At 39.0% G+C, this 19246-nt stretch overlaps 2 protein-coding genes across 2 annotated transcripts; both read left to right on the forward strand.

Annotated features, from left to right (window-relative positions):
• Positions 1-7246: 7246 nt before the first annotated feature.
• Positions 7247-10083, forward strand: LOC132838631 (low choriolytic enzyme-like). The gene is made up of 9 exons (XM_060859117.1): positions 7247-7380; positions 7529-7562; positions 7666-7731; positions 8370-8435; positions 8640-8792; positions 8878-8995; positions 9141-9319; positions 9427-9508; positions 9600-10083. The coding sequence occupies exons 1-9, from the start codon at positions 7315-7317 to the stop codon at positions 9724-9726; spliced, it is 891 nt and encodes a 296-aa protein (XP_060715100.1). The 5' UTR covers positions 7247-7314; the 3' UTR covers positions 9727-10083.
• A 1572-nt stretch (positions 10084-11655) lies between these two features.
• LOC132838632 (low choriolytic enzyme-like) lies at positions 11656-15564 on the forward strand. Its single transcript, XM_060859118.1, has 9 exons — positions 11656-11786; positions 11935-11968; positions 12074-12139; positions 13237-13302; positions 13558-13710; positions 13796-13913; positions 14059-14237; positions 14348-14429; positions 14521-15564. Exons 1-9 carry the CDS (start codon positions 11721-11723, stop codon positions 14645-14647), a joined length of 891 nt encoding a protein of 296 aa, XP_060715101.1. The 5' UTR covers positions 11656-11720; the 3' UTR covers positions 14648-15564.
• The last annotated feature ends 3682 nt before the right edge of the window (positions 15565-19246 follow it).

A 19246-nucleotide genomic window follows, 5' to 3' on the forward strand; every position in this document is an offset into this window, starting at 1 on the left:
TGCTGCGACCTTTCAGAGGATGTACAAATACGCGGGCCAGACTGTATGCTCGCTGAATGCTGTGACTTTACTGTCAGCATACCAAGTGGAGATTTTGGAGGAGATAGGGCAGCAGTTGGACTCAGGAGTACCTAATCCGGCACTCTGGGATGAAATCTGTGTCGTGAACGATCTGATCCTGCGCTCCTCACGCGGTGTGGTTCAGGGCTGCGGCCATGTAATGGGCCTGGCCGTATCAGGTGAGAGAGCACTGTGGTTAAACCTGTCAGGCCTGGGCGACGCTCAGAATGCGGAGGTGATGGATGCCCCTTACGACCTGACTAAAGGTTTATTCGGGTCTGCTCTTGAGAAAATGAGAGAAACCAGCACCCTCAGGAAACAAGACCATGAAGCTTTTCACCTCTGTTTGCCACGCAAGCAAGCGTGACCACCCACCCTCTCAGCCGACGCGGCAGGGCTTCACAGCAGCCGCAGCATTGATAGAGGGAGGCCGATGAGTACTAGAGCTGTAAGACCTGCTCCCCTGCTTACCTGCGCAACAGGCCGGTCAGCAACCGCGACTGGATGGCTCCGGACCTTGGGGAAAGCATTCATTTGCGGCCGCGGCGGCTAGGAACCGTCCGCCCCACCCCGAGGAAAGGAAGAAAAAGTGTGCGACCTGACACACAGGTGTTCCGCTGTCCTTCTCTCTCCGCCAGCGAAGAGAAGAAGGCGGGAATACAGCCCTTCTATTCAAAGTTTGGTAAGGGCTCATTATGTTTGCTCTCCTCGAGTTCAGCCATGTGCAGCGTCACCAAGCACTCACACATACAGGGGAATTGATAGTAAAACATGCTTTATCACAGCCAAGCCACAGGCTGAGGGCGATATGCTCCCCAGGTTTGAAAAACATGACAATAAATATTGCACTATCGCATCCAGGCAAACAGCCGAGGGCGATATGTTTAAAAAACCCCGAAAAGTGCAAAGACATGAAATGCGCTCCCTCAGTCCCACCGCTGGGGGAAGCGCTCGCTCCTTCAGCGGGAGACCGTGCGGCGCACGTGATGACGTCATCACTGTGCAACGACAGCGGGGTGGAAGTTTACGGGGGCCTTCTCTCTGCCCGCATAGCCAGCTGGCACGCATGCAAGTTTCATCCGTGGGTTTTGGCAACAGTTTCACGGGGTTACAGACTTCAGTTTGCCATAAAACCGCCACATTTCAATGGGCTGGTCATGTCAGTGGCCGTTCTAAACAAACCCTTCTAAACAAACAGGCAGAGTGGTGCATGGGGCTGCTATTCCCGTTATTTCGCAGTTCCAAAGAAAGGCGGCACAGCCCTCCAACCTATTTTGGATCTGCTTATATTAAATAAGCACCTAAGAAAGTATTCATTCATAATGCTGACACACAAGGTGCTTTGTTGATCGATTCGCCCAAATGATTGGTTTGTGACGATAGATCTTTCGGACGCATACTTCCACATAGACATTTACCCCTCTCACAGGAAATTCCTCAGGTTTGCATACCGGGGCATAGCATACTAATTTCAAACTATACCGTTCGGTCTGTCTTTAGCTCCGAGGGTTTTTACCAAATGTGTGAAGGCAGCCCTGTTCCCATTGAGGGGCAAGGGCATAAGGATATTGTCTTAAATAGACGATTATCTGATATGCTCGTCGTCGAGAGAGCAAGCCATAAAAGACGCAGAGATGGTCCTGAATCACCTCAGAGACTTGGGTTTCAGGATAAACATGATAAAAAAACGATTGGTGCCCTCTCAACAAACAGAGTATTTAGGGCTCAACTTGAACTTCCTTTCGTATCAAGTCACATTGACGGAAGAGAGAATAGCATCTTTCACACAATGTCTCACTGTATGGCTTCTGTTTTAATGAAAATAGACAACTCCACAGTGGTTGCTTACATCAACCGTCAGGGGGGCACACGTTCCCTTCAGCTGCATCGGTTGGCAAAGAAGCTGATTGTTTGGAGCGACACACGGCTTCTATCTCTCAGGGCAACCTAGTTCCGGGAATTTTGAACAGGGGAGCAGATTTATTGTCCAGGGGAAACCCCCTTTATCCTCAGGTGGTGAACCAGATATGGCAGAGGTACGGTCAGGCTGCCGTAGATCTCTTCGCCTAACAAGAAAACGCTCAATGCCCTCTGTATTTCTCTCTGGTTGATGTAAACACACCGTTGGGTGTGGATGCTTTAGCCCATCAATGGCCAGCTGTATGCTTCTGTATGCATTTCCCCCTCTGAGCTTAATCTCCCCCACTTTAGCCAGAGTGAGGGAGCAGTGTCTGTCATTAATTCTGATAGCCCCACGCTGGCCATCCCGATATTGGGTGGCAGAGATAGTTCAACTATTGTCGGGTCAGCCGTGGCCCTGCCCTCAAGTTGGGGGTGGGTGGGTGGGTGGGTGGGTGGGGGGGGCTTTTACCATCCTCATCCGGACATGTTAGCCCTCTGGGCTTGGCCCGTGAGCGGTGGAACCTGAATGCGGCTGGCTTGCCCTCATCAGTTATACATACTATACAGAGTGCAAGAGCCTCCTCTACCCACACTCTTTATACTGTAGCAATAAATGGTGTGTTTTTGAAGAATGGTGTGAGCAGAGAGTGATTATCCCTTTTCAGTGCTCTGTTAGGGATATATTATGCTTTCTTCAAGATCCTTCAAGATTCTTCAAGACCGATCCAAATCCGATACCCGTGGTCATGGGCGTCGGAACCATTATATATGGGTAAATATAAATAAATATAATACATTTTATGGGAAATATGTTGCACAACCACCTGCGACAGACAGGCAAGTTTAGCAGGCACCCTTTCCATTTACCTCAGCGCGTTAATCATGTCACTCATTTGGGTGCAAGGTTTATTGTTTAATATATTTTGCATTGTTTCAAGAGTTCTAATATAAGATTCACTTTAAAATATTGCTTTTTCTTCAGAAAATAATTTTATTTAATAATTGCAGTACATATGGTTTAGATTGTTATACCCCTAACTGTTAAAAGTACTGTTTGCTACTGCATTAATACTTAAAGGTTTCTTGTGTTTTAATTTTTCATCCAGTAATGGACATTTTTGTATTTCTTTGCCAGAAACAAATAAATCTTAATAACTAAACGAGTTGTATACATTCTTTAGTTTTAAAGGTAGAAAAGAACACAGATATCGTATCGGTATCGACCAATACTGGCAAACTCGGGTATTGGAATCGGATCGGAAGAGAAAAAGTGGTATCGGTGCACCCTAGTCTTAAATATCTCTCTCTTAAGATGGCACCGCTCCTGGCTTTGGTGACAGCCAAGCGTGTAAGTGATTTACACGCTTTGTCAGTTAGCCCGTCCTGTTTACAATTCGCTCTGGGGCTCACTAAAGTTTATTTTCGTCTTAACTCTGCTTTCGTGGCTAAGGTTATGGAATCGGCATATAGGTGCCATCTACTGAACTGGCCGCTTTTCATCCTCCTCTGTTTTCTTCCCTGGAGGAGCAGAAACTTAATACATTATGCCCGGTGCGGGCTCTTCAGGCATATGTGAAGAGAACAGCAGGTTTCAGAACTTCTGAACAGCTGTTTGTGTCTTGGGATACTCCTCACACAGGGAGGCCATTATCTCGGCAGCAGCTATCCCACTGGATTGTGAAGGCTATATCTGTAGCTTATAGTAGCAGGGGTATGGCCACATCATGGGCCTTACTCAGGGGAGTTTCTGTTCTGGACAGTTGCTTGGCGGCGAGTTGGGCAACACCACATACATTTGTGTGATTCTATAGACTAGAAGTTTCTGAGCCATCCTTAACACATGCAGTGATGGGAGCCAGTACTACTATACCCATTTGGAAACAGTAATATGGGTGCAATCCAGGAGCACTGAAGGGGATCTGAATTTCTGTTACGACCATCTAAGGCTTCAGGGGAGGACAAGGCCAAAATAAACAAAACAATCTTTCTCAGAATACCTCTCTCTTACTTAATCCAAAATGAAAGAAAATAAAATACAATCATTACTTACCTAACTCCCCCTCAAAAAAAAATAATAATAAAGATATTCAAAATAAATGGGGTCAATCCCCCTACATACCTTGTCACAATATGTTGGTACGTGTTGAATAAAAGTGTATTATAAAATTATCTGGCAAACAAGTCAATATCAGGCATGGGTCAAGCACAAACAAATCTATCAATTGAAATAATAAACAAAACAAAACTCACAGGCTCAACACTCTCTGAGCACAAACTTACAATCTTTCTCTCTGATATGACAATCAACAATAAACAAAATAGATTAACACTTAGAGGATATTCTATACAAATGAGCAATGTGAAAGCACATCGCATACAAAGTAATCACGATGGCACGAAAAAGGCCTCAATCAGTGATCCAGGCAGTCCTTTTATCCGGAACAGGTGGAGATAATAACCAATCGGAACCTTCATCATATTAACTCCAGGAACTGCCTTCCTGAAAACAAATGCCAAGTACAAAGAGAAGACACAAGAGGGCAGCACAGAACTAAAACAGATGACTGAAGGTCAAAACAATATTGATAGCAGGTACACCTTTGGTGTTAAACATGACTTTGGCATACTGAGGAAACATAGGGGGTATATGACCATGGAGGGGGGATGGTATATCTGCCTGAGACTATCAGGGAGGTATGTCTGCCTGAGACCATCTGCATTTCTGTCCAGTTAAGTGAGGGGCTAGGTTACCCGCAATCACGAAACAGCCTAGACTGGTAGTGTTCCTAAGTGAGGTGGGACGATTGCGAACACTTAGAGGATATTCTATACGAATGAGCAATGTGAAAGCACATCGCATACAAAGTAATCACGATGGCACGAAAAAGGCCTCAATCAGTGATCCAGGCAGTCCTAAAAACCAAACCAATAATAACCATATTAACTCCAGGAACCGCCTTCCTGAAAACAAATGCCAAGTACAAGCGAAGACACAAGAGGCAGCACAGAACTAAAACAAATGACTGAAGGTCATAACAATATTGATAGCAGGTACGCCTTTGGTGTTGTCAGGACTCTGTTTTTTGTTGTCAGGACTTTTGTTTATGTTTCTTGTTCACGTGTCTGCCCCGCCCTTGTCTTTTCCTCCCCGCCTCTGCACACCTGTCCCTCATGTGTCATGATTATTTGTATTATTTAATTGAGCCGCGTGCCTTGTGCAGCGTGGAATCCTGTTGTCACTGTCTTCTGTTGTCTTCGTCCTGTTTCGTGTTTTTTTTTTTTGTTAATAAATCCTGTTTTCGTTTAGCTGTCCTGCATTTGGGTCCATTTTTATCCCGCGTGCGTGACAGAAGGATTCCGCCAGACCAGGACCCAGCAGGACAGCTGCAGCCTGGACCGACCGATTGGGAGCATTTTTTTTCTTATTGGACCTTTTTTCCCCTGGATTTCGGTGACATTGGTCCGCATTTTTCCGGTGAGGGACGCCGCTTCGCTTCTGGTTTCTCCGCGGGGGGCGCCCCCTACTTCCTGGTTGTGGGCCATGTCACCAGCCCGAGTTTTGTTTTGTTTTTTCGGTGTCCTGTGACATCGCCCCGCACCTGTCCGGTGGGGGGCGTCGCTTCACATCCGGTTTCCGTGGAGGACGCCGCCCCACTTCCTGTCCGCAGGGGGTGTTGCAGGCCCGTGTTTTGCCCTTTGGATTTTTTCTGTTTTTTTTCTGTTCTGTGGAGGATTTTTTTTCCCCCCACCCTCCCTCCCCTTTCCTGGTTTCTGAGAGGTGGGTCTGGCCGTGGTGCGTCGGGGGTTGCGCTCGGCCCCCCCGTTCGGCTGTGGACGTCGCTCGTCCCCCCCGTTCGGCTGTGGACGTCGCTCGTCCCCCCCGTTCGGCTGTGGACGTCGCTCGGCCCCCCCATTCGGCTGTGGACGTCGCTCGTCCCCCCCGTTCGGCTGTGGACGTCGCTCGGCCCCCCCGTTTGGCTGTGGACGTCGCTCGGCCCCCCGTTCGGCTGTGGACGTCGCTCGGCCCCCCCTTCGGCTGTGGACGTCGCTCGGCCCCCCCGTTCGGCTTTGGACGTCGCTCGGCCCCCCCGTTCGGCTGTGGACGTCGCCGTGTGCCTTCTGTGTGTCAGACTAGGGAGAGAGAACAGGAAAATCATGTTCCTGCCATAAACATCCCTGCCATAAACATTCTATGTGTTAAAAGAATGAGAACTAAGGAGAGTGTGAGTGCATGTGCTTGATAAATCTAACCTTACTGAGGTGACAGAGAGGTCACAAACACAAGCACACACATACTAACACATACACATACCAGGCTACACAAACACACACCTGGGGTATAAAAGGGAGCGCTGAATCACTAAACTTTGCCTCTTCACTGTGTAGACTTGGCACTCTACACTGTATGGAAGACGCCTTTTGCTGCAGCAAAATAAATACCATTTTTACTTCTTTGCTTTTACCACCAACTCTGTTTCTTATATCTATGAGTTTTTTAAAAGTAGATCAAAAGTGCCACCACAGCAGTTACTTTATTACAATTACTTATCAAAAAACCCTGATTCCAGGTGCTAATTGCTCTAAAGTGAAGGATGGTTTGGCAAATTCCTCATCAAACTCATTAAGGATGATATCACCTCATCAAGAATAGTAGCAGCAATGCAAGCCTAAATCAGGTGATTTACGCCATTTGATGGAGGCCAACAACCTGACCCTTGTGTGTGCAACATGAACCTTATTGTATTATATCTAAAAACTATGCAGCTACACACTATATACACTGGGTGCTATAACACTGTCTTAAAGACTACTTAATATAAATAGATCTTATGAAAAGCAGACTCTTGTCAGCAACTACACCTTTTTAATAGGAAAGTGTTTTACTCCAACAGACTTTGCTAGATTGGTGGATTACATATATTTTTAGACACATTTAATCAGATGTGACAGTTTGTGTTTATTCATGCAGAATATACTTGCCTGTTATTATGATTTGGATGACGAGTAAATAACACGTTATGGGTAATTGATGCATTAATGCATGAAGAATTTTGGGATGTTAGCATACAAGTAGGTTAAGTTTAGCCAAATGGTGAGTATTGAACTAGAGCTAAGATTTGCAAAGGGTTCAGATTTAGAATTAGGTTCCAACGGTTGGAAATTTTCAAGAAAACTTCAAAAGTGTTTTGTCTTTTACATTAGATTGTCTAGTTCCATTTTTTTTGCCATAACCACTAATTGAGAAATAAAGTTTTGTGAAAGGGAAGTGATAATCTCTTCTGAGTGTATTTAAACTGCATTCCGTGAGCGTTCACTACTCAAAGTGCTGCTTCACTGAATCTGTCTCTCATCATGCATCTTCTGCAAAACATCCTGTTGCTGCTGGGCATCGGTCTAGTTCAGAGCCGTGCCATAAAGGTAAGCTAAAAGAAATTTTAACAACATAAAATACATTATGACCAAATCTCCGTAGACCTTAAAAGTACATATTTCAAGTGATATATTGCTTTTTATCTGGCACCTGAATAAGTACATCTTACAGACATTTTGAAAATTTACCAAACAGGTGCTGGTTGATGTGAACACTGAGGATGTGGCTAGTAAGATGCTACTTGATTTAAATTCTTAGTACATTTATGTTTTTTTAATAACTTTTTATAACTCAGATGTTTTTTTAAACTTACTTCACCATATTTATTTCAGATGACGTCAATGACCCTGATTATTTCTCTGTATCTTCTATAATTGAAAATGCCAACAAGCACGCTGGTAAGGTTTTTTTTTAAAAAATGCACTTGACTTCATGGCTTCCTGGCCCTGTTTGAACATAAGGTTGATGACTGAGGTATTATATATTGTAGGTACGTCTGTTTATATAGTAACCTGGCAAAGAGTGACATAGTTGTAACAGCGTAATTGGTTATGTTAGAATTAATACATTGGAAAGAGGTTAGTTATATAATCAAATCATGTCTTCTCATTTCTATTTAAAACTGGAACAGCAAGTAAATTCTGTAGCAGTGAGATATAATAGTGACTGATTTCACTTACAGATTAAGCAGCAATAATTTATTTGTAAAAAAATAAAATAAAAAATAAAAACTATTGTCTGACATAACATTCCATGCAAATTTGTTAGTATTTACTTTTAGGTGAAAGAACTATAAGAGATACTGATCTGATAGATAGATAGATAGATAGATAGATAGATAGATAGATAGATAGATAGATAGATAGATAGATAGATAGATACATACATACATACATACATACATACTTTACATACATACATACATACATACATAATGAAACATACAATGAATCCATGGATAACTGTCTGAATCCTATTTAATAAACAAATAACTGCTAATTCTTTTTTTAACTATTTTTTTTGCTATTCAATTCAGATGACATCAATGATCCTGATTATTTCTCCGTATCTTCTATAATTGAAAGAGCCAACAAGAATGCTGGTAAGGTTTTAAAAAAAAAACTTGACCACATGGTTTCTGGCCCTGTTTTAAAATAATGTTGTTTTCTTTTAACTAATGTTATTGGTCATGGGACATACTTTAGAGCTAGCTCTCTGAATTAATATCTAGCTTACAGTGTTCAGTCTTACATTAGTTTAATAAAACAGGTGGTAATACCACAAATCCCACTGCTTTATTGTACAGGATACCTGAAAGATGGTATGATCATTACACATGGTGACATAGCGGTGTACCCTGGACTCAAGAATGCAGATCCATGTACTTCTCGCCAGTGCAAGTGGCCCAGGGCCAGTGATGGGAAGGTTAAAGTACCCTTTGTCATTTCCACGCAGTATGGTGAGTATCACTTCCTAACTGGTTTCAAAGTAATATGTGCAGAGCTACATTAACTAGCTTCAACAACCTTCTCTCTTTCTGTCAGCAACCTCTGAAAGAAACATTATCGAGCGTGCCCTGAACTCCTTCAGAACTTCAACCTGTATCCAATTCGTACCTCGCAGAAATGAAGAAAACTTCATTCATATACTCTCAGACCAGGGGTATGTCAACAATCCTAATATCAATGACCATTTTTCAGAAACATAGTCAAACATTTGCTTTAACTGCCACTCAGCTCTCGTATAATGAATGCAAATCACAATCAAATGCAATCCAAATCATAAGAATTTATTCTTTGCTCTACAGGTGCTATTCTTCAGTGGGTCGCAGGGGTGGAAGGCAGGTTCTTTCCCTACAACGCAATGGCTGTGTTTTCCATCACATCGTCCAGCATGAGCTCCTGCATGCTCTGGGCTTTAATCATGAGCAGACTCGTAGTGACCGTGATAATCATGTCAGAATCCTCTTACAGAATGTTATTAATGGTGAGCAGAGTAGGACATTCACTTCGCATTCCTTGTTAATAAAGTTAACAGTCAAAAAAGACAAAAGAAACATCACATTAACAATTATATCATTAATGTATTCACAGGACAACAGCACAATTTTGATAAGGTTAACACTAACAATTTGAACACGCCATATGACTACAATTCTGTCATGCACTATTCAAGGTAAAGAATTATACTAATTAATTATATATATTTTTTGATATTTTTCAATTTCCGTATCTCACTGTTCTGATGCCACACTGTCTCGGTCCAGGTTTGCTTTCTCCAAGAACAGGCAACCGACCATCATCCCTATTCCGGACAATAATGCTCCCATTGGACGTGCCACTGAAATGAGCCGCAATGACATTCTACGTATTAACAGACTGTACTGCAGTTAAATGTGTCACTCTTTACATCACCAGTGTATTTCAAATGCTTTTGAATCATTTTTAAATCTGTATGCAAAGTTTGAAATGATTCTGCTGATGGGTTTTTCCCCTTAAATATCAGATTTGCCAAAACAGCCACCTGGGCACATTTTGTTTAGAATATATTGCAACGTTTGATTGACAGTTTCTCTGTTCAGCTATTACATGCCTCTTTTAGCTTCTCTTCCATCACATTTTTACAATTTCTTACATTTCTTTTACTAAATTTACTAATCATGTAGTATTTTTTGCTATACATGTATTATACATTTATTATACATGTTATATATCGATTGCAAGAATAAAAATCATCCACAGATCAAGAAACATTCGTTTGTTTTTACTCACTTATGTTACAAATATACTAATATCAGAGCCGATCAGCCCTATACCCTCATTACACAAGTTGCGTAGGGCCCCGCAAATTACGCAAGGCCTGACCTCCCCTTGAATCATTTTACAGTGCGTGTTAATGTTTACTGTGTAGATGACAATATGAAGTGGAGCTATCCATCTGGCCATGAAAGGAGAAAGAAACAAAATGAGAGTGAAATGTGAGAACAACAGTGTTCTCTTCAAGTTTGAAGTCAGCAAGACCAAATAACAGTAAAGTTAAGTTGATGTGATTCTGTCTCTAGTCTCTATCTGACTAGCTAAATTAGCTTTGTAGTGCTGCCAGTGCAAGTGTGAATGTGTGGCAAATGGTTTACATGGCTCATGGGTCAGGTAGGAGGGCCCCTTAGCAGAATTTTGCTTTGGGCCCCAGGGAGGTCAGGATCGGCTCTGACTAATATAATAAAATATTGAAATTTATAAACATGGAAATTAAAAATTTAAGCATTTTGTTTTAAGATGATCAAATTCTGTCAAGATTACAAATTCTATACACAGAAGCTGCTAAGCTCATAAATTTCCTATATTGCAGTGATCTGTAGTAGTGGGTGTTATTTTTGTTTAGAAATCATCTTTATTCCCTGAGATTTTTGTAATTTTTCCGATCATGATGGTAATCAGTTGAAAAATTAAAATCTGAAGAAGAATTCAAGAGCTGGAATCATCAAAATGTATCTGGTGTAATAAATAATTCCAATAGAGCCCTTGCTAATGCTACTGCCACCTATGTAACCAACTAGAGACCCAATCATGACTAATTTAGACTAATCTTGTATATCTCACCTTTAAATAAGAGAGTAAATAAGACCAGCATAAAATTATTCCTGTTAATTAAAGCTGTTAATTTAATTTGTAGACTTTAAGACGTTATTTGAAATTAGTTTTGAGGCATTTTTTGCTACATTTTTTGGTGTTTTAAAACATCGGCCCAATCCAGCACAGGCTTCCAAGACTTGATTGGTGTGATCTATTATTAATGGCAAAATTTCCATTGTGCCATGGAAAACATGCTGTTCTGTAACCTATTTATACATCTGATAAATAGATCTTATGAAAAGCAGACTATTGTCAGCAACTACATCTTTTTAATAGGAAAGAATTTTACTCCAACAGACTTTGCTAGATTGGTGGATTACATATATTTTTAGACACATTTAATCAGATGTGACAGTTTGTGTTTATTCATGCAGAATATACTTGCCTGTTATTATGATTTGGATGACGAGTAAATAACACGTTATGGGTAATTGATGCATTAGTACATGAAGAATTTTGGGATGTTAGCATACAAGTAGGTTAAGTTTAGCCAAATGGTGAGTATTGAACTAGAGTTAAGATTTGCAAAGGGCTCAGATTTAGAATTAGGTTCCAATGGTTGGAAATTTTAAAGGAAGCTTCAATAGTGTTTGTCTTTTACATTAGATTGTCTAGTTCCATTTTTTTGCTTTAACCACTAATTGAGAAATAAAGTTTTGTGAAAGGGAAGTGATAATCTCTTCTGAGTGTATTTAAACTGCACTCTGTGAGCATTCACTACTCAAAGTGCTGCTTCACCGAATCTGTCTCTCATCATGCATCTTCTGCAAAACATCCTGTTGCTGCTGGGCATCGGTCTAGTTCAGAGCCGTGCCATAAAGGTAAGCTAAAAGAAATTTTAACAACATAAAATACATTATGACCAAATCTCAGTAGACCTTAAAAGTACATATTTCAAGTGATATATTGCTTTTTATCTGGCACCTGAATAAGTACATCTTACAGACATTTTGAAAATTTATCAAACAGGTGCTGGTTGATGTGAACACTGAGGATGTGGCTAGTAAGATGCTACTTGATTTAAATTCTTAATACATTTATGTTTTTTTAATAACTTTTTATAACTCAGATGTTTTTTTTTTAACTTACTTCACCATATTTATTTCAGATGACATCAATGACCCTGATTATTTCTCTGTATCTTCTATAATTGAAAATGCCAACAAGCACGCTGGTAAGGTTTTTTTTTTTAAATGCACTTGACTTCATGGCTTCCTGGCCCTGTTTGAACATAAGGCTGATGACTGAGGTATTATATATTGTAGGTACGTCTGTTTATGTAGTAACCTGGCAGAGAGTGACATAGTTGTAACAGCGTAATTGGTTATGTTAGAATTCAGTCAGGACCACTTGAGTCAAAATAAAAACAATTCTTTTAGACATATATTTAAATTTTATTTGCAAGATTGTTAAAAATACATTTGGTGGTATGGCTTTGTTCTGAATTCCCCATCCTTTTCATGAGCTCCATGAAAGCTAGTCAGGGAACAGCAGCAGCTTCTGGGAACAATCTTCCATTTAAAACTGGGAAAGCAGCAAAACAAAAATCCTCCCATTTAGAACAGAGCATGCATCAGTGACAACAGAATGACACTGATTAAGTAAAAACAAAAAGTTTCAAGGAGGAGCTAGGGGAGGAGGTGGGTTGCAGCAATGCAGAGGAAACAGCCAAGCAAACAGACTGAAAATGCTTTTAAATAGGGCGCCCTGTTTGAAAGGGACCAATTGCGCGCTTAGGAATCAGATCAGCTGATGGGCAGGTTAGAAATTTTTTGACAATCAGCTGATAGCCGAGCTTGACTATGCGGCCTGCCTGAACTGACGCTTAACGCTATAATTAATACATTGGAAAGAGGTTAGTTATATAATCAAATCATGTCTGCTTATTTCTATTTAAACCTGGAACAGCAAGTAAAATCTTTAGCAGTGAGATATAACAGTGACTGATTTCACTTACGGATTAAGCAGCAATAATTTATTTGTAACAAAAAAAAAACTATTGTCTGACATACCTCTCCGTGCAAACTTGTTAGTATTTACTTTCAGGTGAAAGAACTATAAGAGATAGTGATCTGATAGATAGTTAGATAAATAGATAGATAGATAGATAGATAGATAGATAGATAGATAGATAGATAGATACATACATACATACATACATACATACATACATACATACATACATACAATGAATCCACAGATAACTGTCTGAATCCTATTTAATAAACTGCTAATTCTTTTTTTAACTATTTTTTTTGGTATTCAATTCAGATGACATCAATGATCCTGATTATTTCTCCGTATCTTCTATAATTGAAAGAGCCAACAAGAATGCTGGTAAGGTTTTAAAAAAAAAACTTGACCACATGGTTTCTGGCCCTCTTTTAAAATAATGTTGTTGTTTTTTTTTTTTTACTAATGTTATTGGTCATGGGACATACTTTAAATAAATACATTTTGAAAGTAAGATTTCCTATTGAAGCAACTCTTGGGCGAGCTCTCTGAATTAATATCTAGCTTACAGTGTTCAGTCTTACATTAGTTTAATAAAACAGGTGGTAGTACTATAAATCCCACTGCTTTATTGTACAGGATACCTGAAAGATGGTATGATCATTACACATGGTGACATAGCGGTGTACCCTGGACTCAAGAATGCAGATCCATGTACTTCTCGCCAGTGCAAGTGGCCCAGGGCCAGTGATGGGAAGGTTAAAGTACCCTTTGTCATTTCCACGCAGTATGGTGAGTATCACTTCCTAACTGGTTTCAAAGTAATATGTGCAGAGCTCCATTAACTAGCTTCAACAACCTTCTCTCTTTCTGTCAGCAACCTCTGAAAGAAACATTATCGAGCGTGCCCTGAACTCCTTCAGAAATTCAACCTGTATCCAATTCGTACCTCGCAGCAATGAAGAAGACTTCATTCAAATACTCTCAGACCAGGGGTATGTCAACAATCCTAATATCAATGACCATTTTTCAGAAACATAGTCAAACATTTGCTTTAACTGCCACTCAGCTCTCGTATAATGAATGCAAATCACAATCAAATGCAATCCAAATCATAAGAATTTATTCTTTGCTCTACAGGTGCTATTCTTCAGTGGGTCGCAGGGGTGGAAGGCAGGTTCTTTCCCTACAACGCAATGGCTGTGTTTTCCATCACATCGTCCAGCATGAGCTCCTGCATGCTCTGGGCTTTAATCATGAGCAGACTCGTAGTGACCGTGATAATCATGTCAGAATCCTCTTACAGAATGTTATTAATGGTGAGCAGAGAAGGACATTCACTTCGCATTCCTTGTTAATAAAGTTAACAGTCAAAAAAGACAAAAGAAACAACATCACATTAACAATTATATCATTAATGTATTCACAGGACAACAGCACAATTTTGATAAGGTTAACACTAACAATTTGAACACGCCATATGACTACAATTCTGTCATGCACTATTCAAGGTAAAGAATTATACTAATTAATTATATAGATTTTTTGATATTTTTCAATTTCCGTATCTCACTGTTCTGATGCCACACTGTCTCGGTCCAGGTTTGCTTTCTCCAAGAACAGGGAGCCGACCATCATCCCTATTCCGGACAATAATGCTCCCATTGGACGTGCCACTGAAATGAGCCGCAATGACATTCTACGTATTAACAGACTGTACTGCAGTTAAATGTGTCACTCTTTACATCACCAGTGTATTTCAAATGCTTTTGAATCGTTTTTAAATCTGTATGCAAAGTTTGAAATGATTCTGCTGATGGGTTTTTCCCCTTAAATATCAGATTTGTTAAACAGCCACCTGGGCACATTTTGTTTAGAGTTTATTGCAACGTTTGATTGACAGTTTCTCTGTTCAGCTATTATGAGTTTATTTGAAGTTTTTACCAGCAGTGTTCAATTTAAATATCCTCCTTATAGCAGTACCATGAATGCTGTTTTAAGTTGAAGTTATTCAAGCAAGTCAAATTCAAAGCAAGTCATCTTTTAATACCAGTGCTTAAACTTTTGTGAACAAAAGCCAGCGGCTCCCTAGTTTGATCATCTTTATTTCATCAAAGCAACCATCATCTTCTATTCCTCTTTACATGCCTCTTTTAGCTTCTCTTCCATTACATTTTTACAATTTCTAACATTTCTTCTACTAAATTTACTAATCATGTAGTATTTTTTGCTATACATGTATTATACATTTATTATACATGTTATATATCGATTGCAAGAATAAAAATCATCCACATTCATTTGTTTTTTGTCACTTATGTTACGAATATACTAATATAATAAAATATTGGAATTTATAAACATGGAATTTAAAAATTTTAAAATTTAAGCATTTTGTTTTAAGATTATCAAATTCTGTCAAGATTACAAATTCTATACACAGAAGCTGCTAAGCTCATAAATTTCCTATATTGCAGTCCTACTGTATATATACAATCATAGTGATCTGTAGTAGTGGGTGTTGTTTTTGTTTAGAAGTCATCTTTATTCCCTGAGATTTATGTAATTTTTTTGCAATCATGATTGTAATCAGTTGAAAAATTAAAATCTGAAGAAGAATCCAAGAGCTGGATTCATCAAAATGTATCTGGTGTAGTGTTAATTTCGTCAGACGAGAAAAGAAAAACAAATATGTTCGTCAACAACCTTTTTTTCATGACTAAGACGAGACGATGACAAGACTGCACCACTGTCCAAAAACGCTGACTAAGACTAAATTAACATGCATTACTGTTGACGAAAAAAGACGAGACGAAAATGTTTTGTATAAAATAAAAACTAAGATAAAATCTCTCTTCATTTTCGTCTACAATTGTCTCTGCTTTTTCATCAGCTGTTACGCCTTTAAAATATTCACAACAAGTTCGCGGCTTCGCGCTGTTTAGTGTGTGCACAGAAACAATTCGTCCTGAGCACAAGTCCACCCCTGGTCTAGTCAGGCTTTTTATGTTAAATTATATTTCCTGTCGCTGCGCAGGCTCTTTTATTGTACATGACAGCTTATGTCCCGATGACCGGTCTTAAAAAGCAGTATCAATAAAGTAAAAAATGTGATGTGCAGTCAAGTTCGAGTGAAACATATGTGAAACACTTTTTTTACTGAAATGTTTATCAGTAATAATCTCAGTAATAATGTGTTATTTTAAAAAAGACTACAATTTTTTGACTACTGTAAAACTAGACTAAAATGAGGAGACTTTTAGTCGACTAAAACTTGACTAATAAAAAAAGATATGTGAATGACTAAATATGACTAAAACTAACAAGGACACTTGGCACAAGACTAAGACTAAGACTAAATTAAAAATAGGTGATGAAATTAACACTAATCTGGTGTTATAAATAATTCCAATAGAGCCCTTGCTAATGCTAATGCCACCTGTGTAACCAACTAGAGACCCAATCAATTTAGACTAAACTTGTATAACTCACCTTTAAATAAGAGCAAATAAGAGAGTAAATAAGACCAGCATAAAATTATTCCTGTTAATTAAAACTGTTTGGTGTTTTAAAACATTGGCCCAAGGCTTCCAAGACTTGATTGGTGTGATCTATTATTAATGGCAAATTTCCATTGTGCCATGGAAAACACGCTGTTCTGTAACCTATTTATAAATCTGTAAATGTGTAAAACTGCTTCTATTCGCAGTATGTAATTACTAAAATTAACGGCTCATAATGACAGTACTATTTTTTGTTGTGGGGATGCGACGTTATTTGGAACAGTAATAATTAATACATAGAAACAGACTAACATGCCAATCTTGAACTCTTTATGCAGTTACTGTATTACAATTACTTATCCCAAAACCCTGATTCCAGGTGCTACAGTAATTGCTCTAGAGTGAAGGATGGTGTGTGCAACATGAACCTTATTGTATTATAATCTAAAAACTATGCAGCTCTTGAGACTAGCTACACACCTGTCAAAGTGTGAAAGCATGGGGTGCTATAACACTGTCTTAAAGACTACTTAATATAAACACACAGCCAATCTATAGTGTGAGCATAAACTTGGGTCTAAATTTGGATATTGCTTTATAAAATGGTCGTTAGATCTTTTTGGTACTTTGGGTGTTAGACCTATTCTACTTCTGAGGCTAGGTTTAAATGTTCTGAGGTGTTCTTATCAAATTCATAGCACTATAGCATGTGCGAGAAAAATGGTAAAACTTGGGCTTACATAACAACTAACTACCACACATGACATTAAACAAAGATTACTGAAGCATTACAAAATCTGACCAAAATTGCAGCATTTGTGAAACTCAAACAGTTAAACCTGTTTCACAACAGTACAACTGATAGCAGCAGGAGTCACCCAGCTCCATAGATTATGTTGATAAATAAATTAATAACTATATAGCCTGAAAAATAAATGTAGTGACTTATACACTTAACTAATGATATAGGTTACTATCTACTCAGTCAGAGAGTTAGAGCAACCCTGTAATAGGCAGTTGACCGCTGACACACAGTTATCTAGCATATAATCTAGCAGCTTGTTCTGAATAGTTTTAGACATACTCTGGTCAACAGAGCAAGTGTTTTTAGCAAATAGCTTATTCCATTATCCAGCGCTGCCAGGTTTCAGAAAAATATCTATCCCAACTCTCAAAACAATGCAAAAAACCTGAAACCAGCCTACAAAAGGTTGGTATTAGAAAACAGAAAGACATTTTTTTTCTTTTAGTAAGCCTTTGTGTGAGAAACAAGTTAACCATGGTGCACACATGTCTTTTCTTTCCAGAAGCATCAAGGGTCACAAACTCTTTTCATGTGCAGTAATAACCATAGATTATCATTTCTCTCATGCAATGACAACATACACCACAGACCTTTCGTGTGCAATATGTGCAATAATGCGCTGATATGCAATAACTGCTACTCTACATACCCTTCTGTGCAATTACACAAATAATGTACACAATTACTTTTTTACTCATTGCACTTTTTAGTGTTTTGTGTATTTCTGGCTGCTATCATGGGACCTCAGTACTTGGTTCCTTTTATGTAACTGCAGTTAAATGATTTATTGTTAAGTTCTTGATTCTTGATAATCCTTGATGGATTTTGATGGACTGACATTTCACTCCTTAATCCCACTTTTCAGAAGCATTACTGAATTCATTATAGTTTATATTAAAGTTTATTGAGTTGAATTGTTTACTGGTGACTGTGGTGAAAAACTGTTGGTAGCAGCTCAGTCCTAAAGCCTGTGATGTTTGCAAGCTATATGTGCAGGAAAGCAAGTGCATTATGACTAAGAAATATTAATATTTAATATTTAAAAAATAATATTTAGCCATCAAGTAAGCGGTCCTCAAGCACTGATACTACCCGTTAGGCCGTCTGTTTGGATCGTTCTTGGCTCCAATTGCTTTACTACACGAGGGATGAAAATGCATGGATCATTTCTTGTTTTCTTGACCTTCAGCCTTTTACAGTAAGTTCAATGTCAGTCAATCAACAGAATTATAAATAAAATAACTAAAATGTTTCTGATTAACAGCAATTAACAATCTACTGTTTCAATATGATTTCTTGGATTTCTTAAGTATAAGCTCACAAAATACTTTCCAAAACATTAGATGTACCATGAAACACTATAAAAGCCATAACCAAGAACATTGGGCACCACAGTGACATTTTTATGGACAGGATGTCCTGCCAAACTTGACTAAAGAACACAAAGAAAACGTATCAGGGAGCCTGGAAATAGACCGACAGCAACAGTACATGAGCTGCAGGAATGACTGAAGAGTTATAGTTGTGTATGCGACAGCATATCATCTCATTCTACGTGTCCAGTCTATGGAGTAAGGAGACTAGACAGAACTTGTCCTTTTTTTGTCCTAGTCGAGTGGAATTGAGGAACTAATAGCTCAGCATCAACTAATAGGTCAGCGTCTTTTCTGAGTTTTTATGTCTCTATTAAGCTGCTTTGAGAAGATTTCCCTTGTTAAAAGCACTGTACAATTGAACTGAACTGAATTGAGATATGTATTTCAATAATAAGTATATTTGCTTTGAGAAAGTATTAGTTCAGGGGTGTGCACTCTTGTACATATGTGGTATCAGTTTGTACATCAAAGCGACCTGTGTAACATATCCACTGTGTATATGACGTACAGTATGTAGACACTGTCATGTCCTACATCAACATAATTTAACCATATCTCCACTAGCCTTTTTGTAATAAGATAAAATAAGTAGTACATGCATTAAAATCATTTTTAAATGTGATGCACCTAATTTTTAAATCTTT

Source organism: Tachysurus vachellii, chromosome 23 (assembly GCF_030014155.1).
Source record: "Tachysurus vachellii isolate PV-2020 chromosome 23, HZAU_Pvac_v1, whole genome shotgun sequence".
NCBI lineage: Eukaryota > Metazoa > Chordata > Actinopteri > Siluriformes > Bagridae > Tachysurus > Tachysurus vachellii.

Bases quoted from the DNA above. Each gene is read 5' to 3' on its own strand.
- LOC132838631 (XM_060859117.1), top strand. From the start codon at position 7,315: ATGCATCTTCTGCAAAACATCCTGTTGCTGCTGGGCATCGGTCTAGTT. The intron at 8,793-8,877 runs GTGAGTATCACT...TCTTTCTGTCAG, and splicing joins TGTCATTTCCACGCAGTATG to CAACCTCTGAAAGAAACATT. The intron at 8,996-9,140 runs GTATGTCAACAA...TTTGCTCTACAG, and splicing joins CATATACTCTCAGACCAGGG to GTGCTATTCTTCAGTGGGTC.
- LOC132838632 (XM_060859118.1), top strand. From the start codon at position 11,721: ATGCATCTTCTGCAAAACATCCTGTTGCTGCTGGGCATCGGTCTAGTT. The intron at 12,140-13,236 runs GTAAGGTTTTTT...TATTCAATTCAG, and splicing joins AAATGCCAACAAGCACGCTG to ATGACATCAATGATCCTGAT. The intron at 13,914-14,058 runs GTATGTCAACAA...TTTGCTCTACAG, and splicing joins CAAATACTCTCAGACCAGGG to GTGCTATTCTTCAGTGGGTC.